An 18,879-nucleotide genomic window follows, 5' to 3' on the forward strand; every position below is an offset into this window, starting at 1 on the left:
TAAATGGGCAGTTGGACATCCCTCTCACAATCCAGGACTGTTGGCTCCCAACTGCTTTCCTGCTTGTCTGATTGCCCTAACCACTTCTGCCTGCCAGCCTGATCACCCCCTAACCACTCCCCTGCAAACCTGATCGACGCCTAACTGGTTCTCTGCCGGCCTGATTGTCCCTAACTGCCATCCCCTGCTGGCCTGGTAACCCCTAACTGCCCTCCCCTGCTCGCCCAGTCACCCCTAACTGCCCTCCCCTGCAGGCCTCGGCCCCCCACTGTTCTCTCCCCTGCAGGCCTGACTACCCACAACTGCCCTCCACTGCTGGTTATCTTGTGGCCATCTTGTGTCCACATGGGGGTGGCCATCTTTGACTACAGGGGGGCGGCCATTTTGTGTTGGAGTGATGGTCAATTTTCATATACCTACTTATTATATAGGATATAGTAAGTGGTGTACCAGGATTCTAGGTCTTCTGACTTTATAACTATTGCTCCTTCCCCCACTGATGCCTCCTTGTTATGCTCAGTTACCTTAGGAACGTAGGGTGCTTTGTACTTGAGAACAGGGAATGAACAAATGGACATGGTTCTTTTTGTCTTTGAGGGAAATTTCTCACCATAGAATCTTTGTGCAAATTAGAGACCATCTCCCAATATTAAAACTAAAAGGACCAGACCACTCATTTCTCAGTTTTGCTTGTACCTACAGTCCAGGCGCAAGACCTAGACCCAGTTAATTAGATTTACCTGCCCCAATCTTCTAATGAGGATCTGGTGATGCAAAAAAACCAAGTGGACTAAAATTTTTTCTGGCCCTAACTGGTTTGGCTCAGTGAATAGAGCATCAGCCTGCAGACTGAAAGGTCCCAGGTTTGATCCAGTCAAGGGCATGTACCTTGGTTGTGGGCACATCCCCAGTAGGAGGTGTGCAGGAGGCAGCTGATCAATGTTTCTCTCTCATTGATGTTTCTAACTCTTATCCCTCTCTCTTCCTCTCTGTATAAAACAATAAAATTTATTTTTTTTTAAATTAAAAATTTTTTTTTCTCCTGGTAATAGCATTGGTGGCTGCAGCCCCAATTTCCAGGGGCTCCAAGAGCAAGGTGCTGGCAGCATCATTGGGTGGCCAGTGCTGGCAGTGTTGGTAGTACAGATTGGTGCAACTCATGTGTAACTGCACAGGAAAGAAAAGGTACTTTTAATCCCAAAAGCACATTTTTGGTTAGAAGTTAATGACATAAGGAAGGCATAAAAAAAATCTCATTCATTTTTTTGTATTGGGTGTAAGATACTGATTAAGAAAGCTTTCTCCTCTGAAATTTATAAAGTTAAAGCCTTTGAATACTTGGATCATTGAATCTCTTTTGAAATGTTAGTTTCTCATGTTCTGTTTTTGGTTAGCTGAGAGGAGAGTATCAAGGTAACAATAGCTTCTTTTGTTCCAGGAAAATGATCCATCTGTGAGACTGAAAATTGCTTCATTATTGGGATTATTGTCAAAGACTGCAGGATTTTCTCCAGACTGTATTATGGATGATGCCATTAACATCCTGCAGAATGAAAGTAAGTGGCAATTTAAAAGCTGTACACTTAGAGCAGAAATCTTTAGTTCCTTTTGTATAGAATTTAAAACAGAATATTGTTGTGTTGGTATTAAAAAGGAATTTGAGGATGATTCAATAAAACTTACATACATATATTTACATTAAAGTGAAATGTAGTTTTTCTCTTAATAGCTATCATTTATTGACATGTACCTAGTGCCATATGCTTAAAGTATTTTACATATGATAGAAGATAGATGTCATTGTCCTTATTTTAAAGGTGGGAAAACTGAATTTCAGAGAAGTTAACTAACTTATTAAAGGTTAAGTCGTATGGGACAGAGATAATGTTTAGGTGACTGTGCACATTAACTCAGCAACCATGAGAGGTGCTGTCCTGGTCATATGTGGTCTCTGAGTTCTGTCCCTATAAAAGTGACATCTCCTAGGTCTCGCATGTTATTATTACTTTTCTGTTTGTTGCTTGTTGATGTCCAATAACGTTATTTTTGTGTTTAGGTGAAATGGGAAAATACTTCACCTTTTTACTGTTGTTTTTTTTTCTGTGTTTTTTCTAATGTACAAGATTGTCTCAATTACCCCACTATCTATAATAATAAAAGTTTAATATGCTAATTAGACTGGACAGTTGTACGACCTTCCGGACATCATTCCACATCAAGCTGTGGTGGTGGGGGCCAAGGCAGAGGTGGTTTGGGGCAATCTGGCAAGCAGGCAGAGAGATTAGGGGTAATCAGGCAGGCAGGCAGACAGTGTGGTTAGTGGTGATCAGGCAGGCAGGCAGAGTGGTGAGGGGCAATCAGGCGGCAGGTGAGCAGTTAGGGGTGATCAGGCAGGCAGAGTAGTTAGGGGTGATCAGGCGGACAGGCAGAGGAAGTTGGGGGCGATCAGGCAGGTAGGCAAGTGATTAGGGCTGAACAGGCAGGCAGGGCACACAAGCAGGGGCAATGAGGCAGGCAGGTGAGCAGTTAGGGGTGATCAGGCAGGCAGAGTAGTTAGGGGTGATCAGGCAGACAGGCAGAGGAAGTTGGGGGCGATCAGGCAGGTAGGCAAGTGATTAGGGCTGAACAGGCAGGCAGGGCACACAAGCAGGGACAATGAGGCACGCAGGTGAGCAGTTAGGGGTGATCAGGCAGGCTGGCAAGTGGTTAGGGGCAATCAGGGAGGCAGGTGAGTGGTTTGGGGTGATCAAGCAGGCAGGCGAGCAGTTAGGAGCCAGTGGTCCCTGATTGCAAGAGGGTGCAGGCTGGGCTGAGGGTGCCTCCTCTATCCCCGTACCTCATGCATGAATTTCATGCACTGGGCCTCTAGTTTAAAATTAAATAAAAAGAAAAGTTCCTTGGCCCTGACTGGTGTTGCTCAGTTGGTTGGAGCATTGTCCCATACACCAAAAGGTGGAGGGTTCAATTCCTAGTCAGGGCACATATCCAGGTTTTGGGTTCAATCTCCGGTTGGGGCATGTGTGGGAGGCAACTGTTAGATGTTTCTCTCTCTCTCTTTTTCTCTCTTTCACTCTTTCTCTCCTCTCCTCTCTCTAAAAATCAGTTTAAAAACATTTTAAAAATATATCTTATGGTAGCTCCGGCTGGATGGCTTAGTTGGAGTGTTGTCCTGCACACCAAAAATGTTGCAGGTTCGATTCCCCATCAGGGCATATACCTAGGTTTCAGGTTCAATCCCCGGTCCAGTGTGTATGGGAGCAACTGATTAATGTTTCTCTCTTTCTCTCTCTCCTTCTCTCTCAAATTAATGAACATATCCTTGGGTGAGGGGAATACACACACACACACACACACACACACACACACATATATCATGGCATATTAAAAGAGAAATATTATTAGCAAAAAAAAGAAAAATCTTTTGCTATTTCTGAAATATTGTAATTTGTTTGAATTAGTTATGGTTTTAGAGCACATGTGTCAAACACAAGGCCCACGGGCCAAATCCAGCCCACCAGGCCTTGCAATGTGGCCCGCACCGCGCTGTCATCACTGCACTCCGCTGTCAGTTTATGACATTATCAGTTTATGACTGTTCAGTAAACCATTCGGCCCGCGATTTAGGCTGGATTTTAGATTTTGGCCCCTTCTCTGATTGAGTTCGACACCCCTATTTTAGAGAATAGTTTTATTTTCTGTATCCTATCTAATAAAAAGGGAATATGCTAATTGACCCTCACACCAAAAGATGGTGGTGCCTATAGCCAATAAAAAGGAAATATGCTAATTGACTGCCACACCCTCAAAGATGGCGGTGCCCACAGCCACAAGATGGCAGTGCCCGGTCCCCTTAGCTCCACCGGAGTAGCAGGCACGTGGCAAGGCCAGGCCTGGCCCTAGGTGGGCCTGGCTGCTTTGTGCACCTGCCTCTGGAGTCCTCAGTCCCCTCAGCTGCCCAGCTGCCCAGGGCTGGCCTGAGGTGCAGGTAACCAGGGCCGGCAAAGGCTTGCACTGCCATCAGTGGCAGCAGCAGAGGTGTGATTGGGCATTGCCTTCCACTGATTGCTGAGTCACCTCCCGCCCCTGTGGGCTCTTGGACTGTGAGAGGGGGCAGGCCAGGTTGAGGGATCCCCCTACAGTGCATGAATTTTCATGCTCTGGACCTCTAGTTCATTTATAAACAAATGTGACTATTTAAATATTGGACAACATTTAGTCTATGAACTTAAGAGAGTTTGAGAGAAATAAAGGGCCAATAAACTTATTTATTGTACAGCTGTTTAATGTTAACATATGTGGCTCATTGGCTGATTTTGAAAACTTTTAAAAAATTTTGTTAGAAACACCTTTATACCAAAATTGTAATTGTGTTGAATTTCTACCAAAGACTTTCTGTTTTAATTCTCACCCGAGGATATTTTCCCATTGATTTCCAGAGAAAGTAAGAGGGAGGAAGGAGGGGGAGAGGGAGAGACACATCGATTGCTATGCACACAACTGGGGCTGGGGAACCTGCAATAGATGTATGTGTCTTTGACCAGGAATTGAACCTGAAGACATGTTTTTATTGATTTAGAGATAGAGAGAGAGAAAGAAAGAGAAAGAGAGACATTGATGTGAGAGAAAGACTAGAAGTCTTACTAAGAGGTGATTTAACCAGTATTTTCGGAGCTTTAGTCATTTATATATCATGTACACCATCCTATGTAATAAAGAGCTAATATGCAAATGGTTGTCACTCCCTCATGCCTTAATGCTGTAATGGCTCAGACGCTCAATACTGGGGAGAAAGGAATGGGGACCAGCCAGGCACAAATGAGCTCATGAGGGAGGAATGGGGACCAGCCAGGCTGCAGCCTGGGAGAGGGATAAGCTGCCCGCTCTGTGGTCCTGGGCGCCAGCAGCAGCGGCTGTGCCTGCAGCCTGGGAGGTGGACAAGCCCCATGCCCCATGGTCCTGGGTGCCAGTGGCTGTGCCCCTGGCCAGGGAGAGGGACAAGCTGCCCGCCCTGAGATCCTAGGCACCTGCAGCTGTGGCCGGCCCAGGCGAAGCCGCCTGAGTCCTGGGTGCCTGTGGCCGGCCAGGGGGAGGGAAGCCTGGGTCCTGGGTACCTGCAACTAGCCAGAGGAGGGAATCCTAGGTCCCGGATGTGGGGTAAGGCAGAGACAGTTAGGGGTGGTCAGGCCAGCAGGGGAGCAGTTAGGGGCGATCAGGCAGGCAGGCAGGGTCCCAGATTGGAGAGGGTGCAGGTCGGGCTGAGGAGACACACCACCACCACCCCCCCCCCCCCCGGTGCATGAATATTTTGCACTGAGCCTCCAGTTTTTATATATTTGCTTCACATCTATACTATGGTTTACTTAGTATTTCTCTTAAGTGGACAATTTTTTTTAGTTCAGTAAAATTAAAGGGGCTCATTATATTAGAAATGTTAAAAGGAAAATAGTGACACATGACATCAGTAGATAGTAACTGCAGTTTTTATTATGCACATTAACATATCCACATGATTATTTGAAAGCCACCTAAAATCCACTTGTATACTACAAGCATTAGAACAACCATATTTTGGAACAAAGAAGAAAGTCTGGCTAAGATGATTGGTATTGATTTATTTGGATTTGGCTTTTTGCCCATTTATTAAACATTGATTGAACATTTAATGAGTTATTCTAGATTCTGAGAATACAGAAGTGAATAAAATACTATCTTTGCTCTCAAGGTTCTTTTACTTTCCTGTTTTAATCGGATGTAAAAATAAGTAAGTATAGTAAAGAGATACAGCTGATGTAGAGGGTGCAGTGGAAGCATGGAGGAGGAAATGGTCCATTCTTGGGGAAGAGGAAGAGCTTCCTAGAGGAGGTGACTCTTCAAGATTAATAGGTACTCCCTCAGAGTGGGCTGGGAATGGAGTTGAGTGTGGACGAAGTCATTCTAGGTAGAGAAGTTGTCCTGAGCAAAGATAGGGGGACATGAAAGTTAAGTAATTGGAAAAAGGCAGGCAGGGCTAGACATTGCAGTGTATATATGTATGTTTGCCCTGCTAAAGAATTTGGACTGTACCTTGATGGTAGTGAAAAGCCCTTGAAATAGTCAAGTTCTAAACATTTGGAGAGCACTTTGACCAAACTGTGGAGGATTCAAATATTTAGATATGATACCCTCAGGAACTTAGCTTTAAGTTGAGGGGAATCAAAGATCAAATAGTAGAACTTAGCTGACAAAAAAGTCTACAGACTTTACCCAAGTAAACTTAATTTCTTTTTGAAATTCTACACCACAACTTCTTATCTTTCTTTCTAGAGTCTCATCAAGTCCTAGCTCAACTGTTGGACACTTTGCTTGCAATTGGCACTAAACTCTCAGAGAATCAAGCTATCCAGATGCGAATAGTTGATGTAGCCTGCAAGGTAAGAGTGTAATGATTAGATATAAGGTTGCTTCTTTCTTGAACAGTTTTGCATTACCTGTTGGTATGAGCTATAAGACCTGCTTAGGTCTACAAATGTAAATTTGTAACTGAAAATTGTCAAGGACTCCCAGTGGTTTTAAGAACTATTTCATGTTGTTTTTTCATGATATTGGATTAGGAATAAAGTTGAATAACTTGTTAGAAAATAAACTTCCTCTTTATCCCAAAAGAAAAGAAAATAATTGTAGTAGCTATCATGTACACTGTGCCAAATAAAAGTGCTCTCCTTATTATGGTACCTTATATCCAGTTTTTCAGTTTTTCTTCTCAGTCCTTTAGGCAAAGTACTTTTATAAAGGTGGAAATAGAGGTGCAGGGAGTTTAACTTGTCCAAGTTTTCATGGCTAGGAAGTTGCAGAACCAGGGTATGGACTCTGGTTTTGCTGGTTCCAAAGCCCATGTTCTTTTTATTGTGCCTTGTTGCCTCAATGAACAGAACAACTAGACCCAAACAACTGTTGGGGAAAGCTTTTTCTTTTTTAAGTTTATTTTTTCTGTTTATAAAATAAATACATTATTTTGTGCCTCTTGATTTAATTTAGAGCTTTTAATTAGCTGCCTTTTGTACATAACAGCAGCTCCTAAACTTGTAGAATTGGTTTTAATTTTAATCTTTGTGATAAATTGATTTTGAGATTAGAAGACAAATATGTTAGAATTGTAGAAGAGTATTATAGTCATAAAATTAGAACACTATTTCTGGGTCCCAGGAAAGAGTGCTTCAGTTTTCTTAGTAAACAGCTACAAACACAAAACACTTTGACAAGTATAATATTAAGAGGCTACATGGAATAAACTAGGGATTGTATGTTTGAGAATAAGTGTATCTCCACATATGTATATATTTATTTGTATTTATGAGGTCATGCTTGTGAGGCAAGTGTTGTGCTAAGTGGATTGTTATACTTGAAATAGAAATTTCTTAAATTTTATTTTAATAAATTTTTTATTATAAAAATTTATATTCATAGAATCTTTGGAAAGATAATGAAAAGCATAAAGAAAAAACAACACTCATAATTCACTACCCAAAGGTGACCATTATTAGTCTTTTGATGTATAGCTTTCTGATAATTCTCCTGCATACAGATTGTTTGCTGTTTTTTAAATTTTATTATTTATTTGTTTAAATATATATTTTATTGATTTTTTACAGAGAGAAAGGGAGAGGGATAGAGAGTCAGAAACAACGATGAGAGAGAAACATCGATCAGCTGCCTCCTGCAAACCTCCTACTGGGGATGTGCCCGCAACCAAAGTACATGCCCTTAGATCGGAATCAAACCTGGGACCTTTCAGTCTGCAGGCTGATGCTCTATCCATTGAGCCAAACCAGTTTTGGCATTAACTTTATTTTTTAATAATTTAATTGCATGTGTGTATTTTATTTTTTAATATTTTTATTGATTTTTAGAGAGAGATGAAGGGAAAAGGAGAAAGAGATAAAAACATTGATAATAGAGAAACATCATTGGTCTCATTGATCAGCTCAAAGATCAGCTGCCTCCTGCACGCCCCCTCCTGAGGATCAAGCCCAAACCTGGTCATGTGTCCTTGACAGGATTCAATCCTGGGACCTTTCAGTCTGCAGGCCGAAGCTCTGTCCACTGAGCCAAACTGGTTAGGGCTATTTGCTATCTTTTTAAACATATAGCTGTAATCATATATTGCTTTTGCTCTTTCACTAACATTAAAGCAGAAATATTTTCCTTATATTGTAAATGTTTTTAATGGATACATGATATTTTGTTAAATAATTAAGCTACACTTCACCTAACTTTCTTGTATTATTGGAAGTTTATATTGTAACCATTTTTAAAATCCTATCTAATAAAAGTAATATGCAAATTGACCATCACTCAAACACACAAGATGGCTGCCTCCATGTGGACACAAGATGGCCACCACAAGATGGCCAGCAGGGGCGGGAAGTTGGGAGGGATCAGGCCTGCAAGGGAAAGCAGAAGATCAGATTGGCAGAGGAGCAGTTAGGCATCAATCAGGCTGGCAGGGGAGTGGTTAGGAGGTGATCAGGCTGGCAGGCAGAAGTGGTTAGGGGCAATCATGAAGGCAGGCAGGGGAGCAGTTGGGAGCCAACAGTCCTGGATTGTGAGAGGGATGTCCCTCGAGGGTCCCAGATTGAACAGGGTGCAGGTTGGGACACCCCCCCCCCCCATGTGCACAAATTTCATGCACCAGGCCTGACCAGTTGACCAGCCAGCCGGTACATATGACGTGCAATGGCAATCTTCAATAGCTGGTAGCTATGATGCACACTGACCACCAGGAGGCAGATGCTCAATATATAGGTATGGAAAAATGGAACAGACTGATGAATCTCAGAGGGCACAAAGGAGTGGGGAGAGTGGGAAGAGATTAACCAAAAGTCTTACATGCATACTAGAGGCCTGGTGCAAGGAACATGCATGAGTGGGTCCCTCAGCCTGGCCTATGGGGATCAGGTGGAAACTGGCTCCCCAACATCCCCCGAGGGGTCCCGGATTGCGAGAGGGTGCAGGCCAGGCAGAGGGAACCCACTTCGTGCACCGGGTCTCTAGTTTAAAAATGTAGATTCACACTAGTAAAGTTCTTGCTGGCGCCAATCACATGCATGTGTTTCAGTCTGTCATTGTTGATTGTGAATTTGGTTGACACTTCTATTGTAGAGAAAGGGTGATAGTGATATTAAAATATTTCTTCTAATTAATTTCCTTTCAATGTGCAGTAAATAAATAAAAAGTCCTAGACAGTTTGGCTCAATGGATAGAGCATCAGCTTGCGGACTGAAAGGTCTCAGGTTTGATTCCAGCAAAGAACATGTACCTTGATTGCTGGCTCAATCCCCAGCGCTGATTGGGGCATGTGCTGGAGGCAGCCAATTAATGTGTCTCTCTCACATCAGTGTTTCTCTTTCTCTGTCTCTCCCCCTCCCTTCCACTCTATCTAAAAAAAAAAAAAAAAAAAAAAAAAAAAAAAAAAAAAAAAATATCAATGGAAAAATATACTGGTGTGAGTATTAACAACAAAAAAGTAAATCATGTTATTTCAATTATACATACTTCCATATGTACCTCTTACTGGTAATTTTTTAAAATATGTTTTTATTGATTTCAGAGACAGGAAGGGAGAGGGAAAGAGAGAAACATCAATCATGAGAGAGTATCATTGGCTGCCTCCTGCCTGTCCCGTACTAGGGACTGAGCCTGTAATCCAGTCATGTACTCTCACCAGGAATTGAGCTGTGACCTACTGCTTCATAGGTCAATGCTCAACTACTGAGCCACACTGGTCGGACTAGAGGACATTTTTAAAGTACCCACTCCTACCTTTGCAAGGCAGAATGATTGAACTACTGTGATGAACAAAAGGGAGCCTTATTTTTTATTTTCTAAGGACTTATGATCTTTTTGGAAGACCATACTCAAGCAACATGATTCTATACAGGCTATGGTGAGAATATAGTGTTCCAAGTCATTCCTAAAGCTGATAGAATGCTTTTGTTTCTGGTTTTTGTTTGTTTTGTTTTAAAGATAACTTAATCATCTCCTTTTTTTTCTCTCTCTTTTGTTTTTATAGCACCTGACAGATACTTCCCATGGTGTAAGAAATAAGTGCCTGCAATTACTTGGCAATCTTGGCTCTTTGGAGAAAAGTGTCACAAAGGATGCAGAAGGCGTAGCTGTCAGAGATGTCCAGAAGATTATAGGGGATTACTTCAGTGACCAAGACCCGCGTGTCAGAACAGCAGCTATAAAAGCCATGGTAAACATGATCACAGGAACTGTTTCATGTCATTGGGACATCTTTCTTTGTTTGTTTGTCTGTTTTCATTTGTACATGGCCAATGCTGCCTTGGATGCATTCAGAATTCCCCCAGGATACACCTGACCCATACTTTTCAGGAAGGTGTCGATGGCATCACAGGGCTCAAAAAACACACATTTCTGCATAACAGGTTTGCTTTGCTTTGGGCTTCTCTGGTAGCTTTCACTTGTATTTCTGGAACATGGAAGCACCACCCCCTCTGCATATTGTTTTCCAGTAGGTTCAGGTTGTACCTTCCATGTTTCAGAAATATAGGAGAAATTTACCAGGGTGAGGAGGTGCTTTTTCGGAGGAAATGGTGCTAATCATGTCTTCCTCAGCCTTCTTATAATTGTTTCATATTTTTCTAATATCCCTTTGGAAGAGTCCATGGGTTAGATTTATTAAGTGTTTGAATGTGTCTACTAAGAAGTCTTTTGACCAGGCTTCTTATTTATATAGATAGCACTGATTTTGACTAATGGAAACATGTTAATCTGATATAATGCAGGACAGTATTTGAGATTGGGGGGGGGGGGACATTGGAAATAGAAATTTTTCCCCCAAAAATACTTAAACACTATCTATATTTTACAGTTGCAACTTCATGAAAGAGGACTGAAATTACACCAAACAATTTATAATCAGGTACTTTAAATGACTATCTGCAAGGAATGGGAAGTATGAAACTGGGAGGTTGGCATATTGGCTGTCAGGATTTGAAAACAGAGCTTCAGCTAGCTAATAGAGGTAATATTAATTGGGATGAATGTGCGGTTGTATTCAAAACATACATTCTAAGGAGAAAATGGGTTTATGTAATTGAATAGCTCTACTCTATATGAAAAGGACTTTTAGGAGGATTTAGGTAGCGCATTATAAATATCAGAGTATACAAAGAGAAGTGTAGTGTTCAGAATAAGGAAAGTGCTATTCTTGCTGATCTCTGGTTGCTTGGGCTAAACCTGAAGTCAGTTCAGGGCACCACACTTGACAAACTGGAGGATGACCAAGACCCAGGATCATATGCAAAGTTATCAAATGATTATTGTAGTACTGGTAAAGAGAGGCACAATGAATTTATAGTATAATTGTAGGAATCTAGAGACAGGCAATCTAAATCCATGCACAGAGACCAGATTTTGTTAGTCTATCAAAGTGGGTTTATCTTTCAGAGGAAGATGATCATTAGGCAAGCCTCTATGACTGATGTGCATACCAAGTTTATTCTTTAAAAAAATGAAGTAGAATGAGTTCAAAATGGCTGTTTTGACGCAACTGGCCCCTTCTCTCCCTATTAGAAAACTATTGGGAAGCCAAATAATTAAAGGAAACTTGGCAAGTCAGGACTCAGAGGAAGAAAGTTAGCCAGATGATTGATATGTTTATTGGCATAAGACTATCAGTTAAGTAATGTTAAAAAACAAATTCAGCCAGGTATATTTAAAGATCTTATTGAAGTCGCCGAGACCGGTTTGGCTGAATGGATAGAGCGTCGGCTTGGGGACTGAAGGGTCCCAGGTTCGATTCCGGTCAAGGGCATGTACCTTGGTTGCGGGCATATCCCCAGTAGGGGGTGTGCAAGAGGCAGCTGATCGATGACTCTCATCGATGTTTCTAACTCTCTATCTCTCTCCCTTCCTCTCTGTACAAAATCAATAAAAATATATTTAAAAAAAAATAATAAAAATCTTATTGAAGTCATTGAATATTAGTATTATAATTCATGAATTGGGCAACATCCCATATAGTAAATAGAAAGATGTTTTGAGGAGTTGTACAAAGTGGGAGGTTTTTGTAGGCAGAAAGAAGATGGGGCAAGGAAATTTTAAAAGTGGATTATTTTGGGCAAGGCTAGGGCAGTAATTGGAAAACCACGACTCGAGAGCCACATGTGGCTCTTTGGGCATGTGCCCTTGGCTGGAATTGAACCTGCGACCCTTTAGTCTGAAGGTTGTCGCTCTATCCACAGAGCCAAACCAGCTAGGGCAGGAGTTATTTTTGACTGTTGCAACTCCTGGGGAGAGGAGAAAGGGGTGGTGCTACAACCATCCAGTGAGTAGAAGCCAGGGATACTCCTAAACATCTTACAATGCACAGGACAGCCCCTCACAAAGAATTATTCAGTCTAAACTGTGGGTAGCACGAGATTGAGAACTCCTGGTTAAATGGGTACGGGTAGGCAGTGAGCAAAGGGTTTTTCCCGGGGTTGTGTCTCACGATGCTGAAGAATGAGCTATATGGACCAGAAGATTTAAGCAAAAGTGTGGAAAATTTATTGCAAGCAGATTCAGAGTCCCCCCATGGGAGTGGCACCCAGTAATGGGCTGCCCGGTAAAGCCTTGTAGTCTAGGAGTGTGTATTTGCTGCAAGCTTGTTTCTACATCTACCCATGTTGTCACCTGATTGATTCCCTCAATTATTCTCGCCCAGCAATGAATCTGAACTTTCCCTGTTTCTGTGTTCTTTCTCTGTTCTTATGCTGAACTTACTCTGTTTCTATGCGTTCCTACACCTTGTTGCTGCAGGCCCTCCCTTGTTTTCCCCTGCCTCCCGCTTTGAGTCCAGAAACATTTTATTATTTCTGCTTGGTTTGTTTCTGTGATTAGGCTGCTCAAACTGCTGTGTCTGCCTGCCTACGTTCCTCCTGCCTACGTTCCTCCTGTCTTTGTTTTTCCCTGGACCCCTGCTCTATCTGCCTGTGTTTCAAGTTAACCCTCTTAGTAGGTTAAGTGGTATTGAGGAGTAGGTGTAATGGGTTAAGATTAGTCATGGTAATGGAAGAGCTGGTGGAGTAGCAAGTTCTGGTCAGAGCATGGAATTTAGGATTTTAAAATCTCAGACATGGAGTAGTTCTGGATGTTGTTGAAGTCAAGGGTGTTGCTATGACTGTGGGAGGAGTAGAGATATGCCATTTCAGAATAAAACAGAAAAATCTAGCCTCTTTTGGCAGCTTAACATTAAAATTGTACAATTATTTCAGAAAAATTGTCCTTCAGAAATTTGTGTTTTTATTTCACAGATAGGCAAAAACCATCTCTGATGTTTGAGCCTTTGAGAGCAGCAACGTGGGCCCCCAGAAGGCTTTGCTGGAATTGTGCTGTTTTAGATGGCGTTTGTGCTCTCAGGCTATGGTTCTGCTTCCAGAGTTGAGATGGGAGGGCTCAATCAGAACACAGAGCGGCAGAAGCCAAGAATTCTTTGTTGTGCAAAGGCTCAAGTAGTTAAAACCACCCACATGTTTTATGGTTAGCATCCTTAGCCAGCCGCCCTGTCTTCATTGGGAAAATAGTTTAAACATCACCTGGGGGACACACAAAACTAATAGACTTTTGGACTCCTTGTTTGCAGGCATGTAAATTGCTCTCTGATGACTATGAACAAGTGCGCAGTGCTGCAGTCCAGCTTATCTGGGTTGTCAGTCAGCTCTATCCTGAAAGGTCAGTGTGGGTGTAAGCCGGCTTTCATTTATTGCTAAGCCATTTTTCTCTCCTCCACCCTCCAGCAAAAAAAAGTTGGTTAGATTTTTTGAAGGTAGTGTGAAATAGGAAGAAAGTACAGACCCTAGAAATTAGGATATCTGGTTCTGATTCTTTAGATCTGCCATTCTTTCTTTGTGTCTTTGTTTTTGTTTTTTTAAAAAAATATATTTTATTGATTTTTTTACAGAGAGGAAGGGAGAGAGATAGAGAGCTAGAAACGTCGATGAGAGAGAAACATCGACCAGCTGCCTCTTGCACACCCCCTACCGGGGATGTGCCCGCAGCCAACATACATGCCCCTGACCGGAATCGAACCCGGGACCTTTCAGTCCGCAGACCGACGCTCTACCACTGAGCCAAACCGGTTTCGGCATTTCTTTGTATCTTTAGAAGACACTTCAACTCTCTGCATCCCAACTCCTCTTTTGTAAATGAAAGTTAAATGAAGGGATGGTACTGTATTGAGTATTTTGCAGCTTCCTCCTTATCTATACCCCACCTTTTAAAAATCTTTCATTTTAGTAAATACAAATACTAGATAAAGATAATAGGCAGTTTGAAGATAATGATCCCTTATGTGGTGTTTTCCTGGTTAAAAACATTTTTGCAGTAATCAAATCATTCTCACAGTGATTCTGGGAGGTGGAGAGACAAATATATTAAAAAAAAAGAAAAAAAAAGAAAAGACTGATTGGAATTTGCCTCTCTCTTTAGGACCAGATATACAAGTATGTTTCATACTTATTTATTATGAGATTTACTATATTGACAGCAATGAAAATATGGAATAAACAGATTTAAAGTAATCTGGTAGCAAGTTTTTGGTATCTTCATAAATCTTTGTACCTCCGATAAGTTAAACATTTTTATTCAAGACATTGAAAATTTGCAGCACAACTAAAAGGGTTGGTTTATACTCTCAGAGTCATTTGTTTACTATGAAATGTATTTCATCATTCTAGGATTTTAATTATTCAATTATCATCTCTACTTGTGCTGTTTATCATTCCCAGTTTGTTGAACCTGAAGCTTTAGACTTACATTTTGTGTTTTTTCTTTTAATTTAGCATTGTCCCAATCCCATCTTCTAATGAAGAAATTCGCTTAGTTGATGATGCTTTTGGGAAAATTTGTCACATGGTCAGTGATGGATCCTGGGTGGTTCGAGTTCAAGCTGCAAAGCTATTGGTAAGTTACACTTATTTCTTTATTAACTATGTTTTTATTTATTTCAAAGAGAAGAAAGAGGGGGAGAAAGATAGAAATATCATTGATGTGAGAGAATCATTGATTGGCTGCCTCCAGCACTCCCCACATTGGGGACTGAGCCCACAACTCTGGCATGTGTCCTGACCAGGAATCAAACCATATCCTTCTGGTTCATAGGTTGACGCTTAACCACTGAGCCACGTCGGCCCTGCACATTACACTTTCTTAGTGAACAGGTTGCCTGTTGCACTTATATAAACATTTTGAGAAACTACAGGTAGGGATAGCCCACTATTAGAAATGCTAGTGTTTCTTAATACATAAAGAAATAGCTCACTTTCCAATGGAGAAGTATAGTCTTTTAGAGCTAGAAAGAATTTTAAAGACAATTCTATTTAAATTCAACTAATCCATATGGAAAGTTGGCTAATTACTTTGGACACAGATCCAAGGATAGCCTGATTTCTATGACCAGTATTTATGGGGTAATTGCTAAAAATGTGTGAAGCATTTTTATGGAATAATAAAGAATTTTGATGATTTCAGTATTTTTTGCTTATAAATTATACAAGAGGCCCGGTGCACAAATTCACGCACTGGTGGGCTCTGGTTGGCCTGCCACAATGGGGGCCTATTGGGGCCGGGGAAGAGGAAATGGGAGGTTGGTTGACCGGCCTTGCCCCTGATTGGGGTGGGGGTGCCTATCAGGACAGGCTAGCAGGAGGAGAGGCTGATTGGGGCCCTGATCGGACCAGTTGGCCACCACAGTGTGTGTCATAGCAACTGGTCATTTTGGTTGTTCCAGTTGTTTCATGTTCTGGTTGCTTGGCTTTTTTATATATAGATTGCTTGTTCATAATAAAATACAGAGTTAAACCCGTGGTCGGCAAACTGCGGCTTGCGAGCCATATGCAGCTCTTTGGCCCCTCGAGTGTGGCTCTTCCACAGTACCACGGCCTGGGCGAGTCTATCTTGAAGAAGTGGCGTTAGAAGAAGTTTAAGTTTGAAAAATTGGCTCTCAAAAGAAATTTTAATCATTGTACTGTTGATATTTGGCTCTGTTGACTAATGAGTTTGCCGACCACTGAGTTAAACCAGTTGTTATTGATTTTATTTTAATTCACATTTTAAAACTTTGTTTTGGTTCTAGCTGGTGTGGCTCAGTTGGTTGGGTGTTGTCTTGTGCACCCAAGGCTTACTGGTTTGATTCTCAGTCAGGCACATGCTGGGTTGCTGGCTCGATCCCCATTGTGGGGTGTGCAGGAGGCAGCCGATTGATGTTTCATTCTCGCATGAATGTTTCTCTCCCTCTCCCTTCCTTTCTCTCTAAAAATCAATTTTAAAAATTTTAAAACAAATAAAATTGGGACTGATAATAGTATTTATTTTGGAGGGGGACTAAATGAGTTAATGTATGTATAAAGCACTTAGTGCATGACACAATGAACTCTATTTAGGCAGTAGCCGTTGCTAATATTTTTATTATTTTCCAGCTGATTCAGAATCCATAGGCATCTTTAATGTCAAGAATAATGTTATCTTTACACATTGACTGAAACTTTGATTATTGAGATAATGTTCAGATCTTGGAAAATGTTCAGTTTGTTTTGGATTCTTTTTACAGGGTTCTATGGAGCAAGTCAGTTCTCATTTCTTGGAGCAGACGCTTGACAAGAAGCTGATGTCAGATCTAAGGGTAACTTGAATTCTCAGTTGTTTAAACTGGGTTTCTGGAACTAACATCAATGTAACACTATATGCCAAGTTGATATTCATTTAATTTTGTATTTGTTAAATTAATGTAGGATGATTAGATTACATTTAATTTAAGATCTTGGTAATTTGAACCAAATTAAAAGTATAACTTCATTAAATTTTAAATTATGATGATGAAATACTTTGCACAAGTTGTGTTCTACAGAGGAGAACCAGTATTAATTTTCCTTTTCTTAGAAATTGTAAAGGTCTGGTCTTATATTTTGAGATTGTAACATCTGAGGGCTGCTTTTCAGTAGCAATTCCCATGAAAGAGGGAATAAATTCTTTCTCTGAACTGTAACAAAATGCCTCTTATAGAATGCCTTTGGGCTTTTACTGCAACAGTTCTCTGACATATTTGCCAGAACCCAATATGAGTCTGAGAATATGATATGTTTATTTATTGTCAATATCTTTATTTATTTATTTATTTATTTACCTATTTTTGTTAACTCTCACCCGAGGATATTTTTTCCATTGATTTTTAAAGAGAGTTGAAGTGAGGAGGAGGGAGGACATCCGATGTGAGAGAGACACATCAATTGGTTGTCCTCAGCATGTGCCCCAACCAGGGATGGGACTGAACCTACAACCCTATAACATGCCCTTAACCAGGAATCGAACCTGCGACCCTTTGGTGTAGTTTCCCCAGCTCTTTTTTCTTATGCATGTTTTAAACATTGTATGCAGATAGTTTTGTAAGTCTGTTTTTTACATTTGTCACAGTATCATATGCTTTTTTTCACATTGCTAACTTTATACTTAGCATTTTTATTGATTGCATAATATTCTGATAAGTAAATGTATCATCATGGGTAAGAGCCCTATACTTAATCATTATACATTTAGATCCTTCTAGTTTTTCCATCGTAATAAACCACATAAAGAATATTATCTTCCGCATATTAGCTCTTTTCTTCTTTTGAGTTATTTGGTAACATAAGATACATTCTAAGGAATGGTCGAAGAGTTGATATAAAAATATTGCCATATGGCTTTCCTGTATGGCATTGCCTTTATTTGAGGTAAGTGATTAGGTGTTCTTTTGTATTCTTGGGCATAAAGGAGGATATGCTCATGATGAATGGTGAGGGATGGGTGATCCAAAGGTTTCTAAGACACATCACAAAGTACAAACTTTCCTACTGGGTCTGACCCATATCCTTTAGGCTCAAGTGCTGTATTTCATCAATGCCATGAGGATGTGGAGTCACACCAATAATGTTCAAAAGAGGCAAATTATAAAGTATTTATGGTAAGAGTCATAACTCTCAAGTGGACTGAATATTTACTTTTGTAACCAGTGTGTTCCCCAGTAAGCATTCTGTGCAGAAAATGAATTTACTAGAAGGTTGCTTGGGAGCACAGTATTGCTCTAATAGAACACACAGTGTTGTCAAATGGAGACTTCTACTGGGACTGAAAACGTTTTTTTCCTAGGGCCAGTGTATTATCTACCCGGCATGGTGCTTGGAGGGACACTGCCATTGTTTACCTCTCTGGTTCTCTCTTTCCTATGTTGTCATTGAAAACATGAACACCTGTCTGATCAACACACTTTTTTACTGTCTTAATAAGGTTACTATCTTTAATAAAGTTACTATCATCAGTGGTAGACCTGTGAGCCTTTGGTCTTTAAGTTGAATTTGCATTTCTCTGCTCTGGTTAATTGAGTTTTTTTTTTTTTTTTTTTTTTTTGCAAGTTAACTGAGAGAGCAGTCTTATAGCCTATAGTGTTTTCAGGGTGCATCTTATTGTTCCTTCTTGAACCTCCTGCAAGTGGTAATTGTTGTTGTCCTCTACAGAGGAAACGCACTGCACACGAGCGTGCCAAGGAACTTTATAGTTCAGGGGAGTTTTCCAGCGGCAGGAAGTGGGGAGATGATGCTCCAAAGGAAGAAGTAGATACAGGGGCTGTGAACTTGATCCAGTCAGGAGCTTGTGGAGCTTTTGTTCATGGATTGGAAGATGAAATGTATGGTAAGTATCTTATATAATAAAGACCTAATGTACTAATTAGACTGGACTGTGGAATGACCTTCCAGAATGACAGTGGGTTGGGGGCATCCCCCATTCTGTAAAGGCGGTGGAAGAAGGGGCTGCATGGTTATCACCACACTAGTAAGAGACAGAAGCAAGATTTAAACCCAGATA

General features: G+C 41.0%; 1 protein-coding gene across 2 annotated transcripts in view; it reads left to right on the forward strand.

Annotated features, from left to right (window-relative positions):
• The window catches only part of INTS4 (integrator complex subunit 4), a 71,245-nt gene that overhangs the window by 5,521 nt on the left and 46,845 nt on the right, over window positions 1-18,879 (forward strand). For both annotated transcript variants that reach the window (XM_084895009.1, XM_084895010.1), the window contains exons 3-10: window positions 1,439-1,556; window positions 6,304-6,410; window positions 10,049-10,234; window positions 10,874-10,924; window positions 13,628-13,716; window positions 14,826-14,946; window positions 16,592-16,663; window positions 18,531-18,705. In XM_084895009.1, coding sequence (XP_084751135.1) covers window positions 1,439-1,556; window positions 6,304-6,410; window positions 10,049-10,234; window positions 10,874-10,924; window positions 13,628-13,716; window positions 14,826-14,946; window positions 16,592-16,663; window positions 18,531-18,705 — 919 coding nt within the window. The remainder of the gene's footprint in view (window positions 1-1,438; window positions 1,557-6,303; window positions 6,411-10,048; window positions 10,235-10,873; window positions 10,925-13,627; window positions 13,717-14,825; window positions 14,947-16,591; window positions 16,664-18,530; window positions 18,706-18,879) is intronic.

This window comes from Pipistrellus hanaki, assembly GCF_964339955.1.
Source record: "Pipistrellus hanaki genome assembly, chromosome: 9".
Classification (NCBI taxonomy): Eukaryota; Metazoa; Chordata; class Mammalia; order Chiroptera; family Vespertilionidae; genus Pipistrellus; species Pipistrellus hanaki.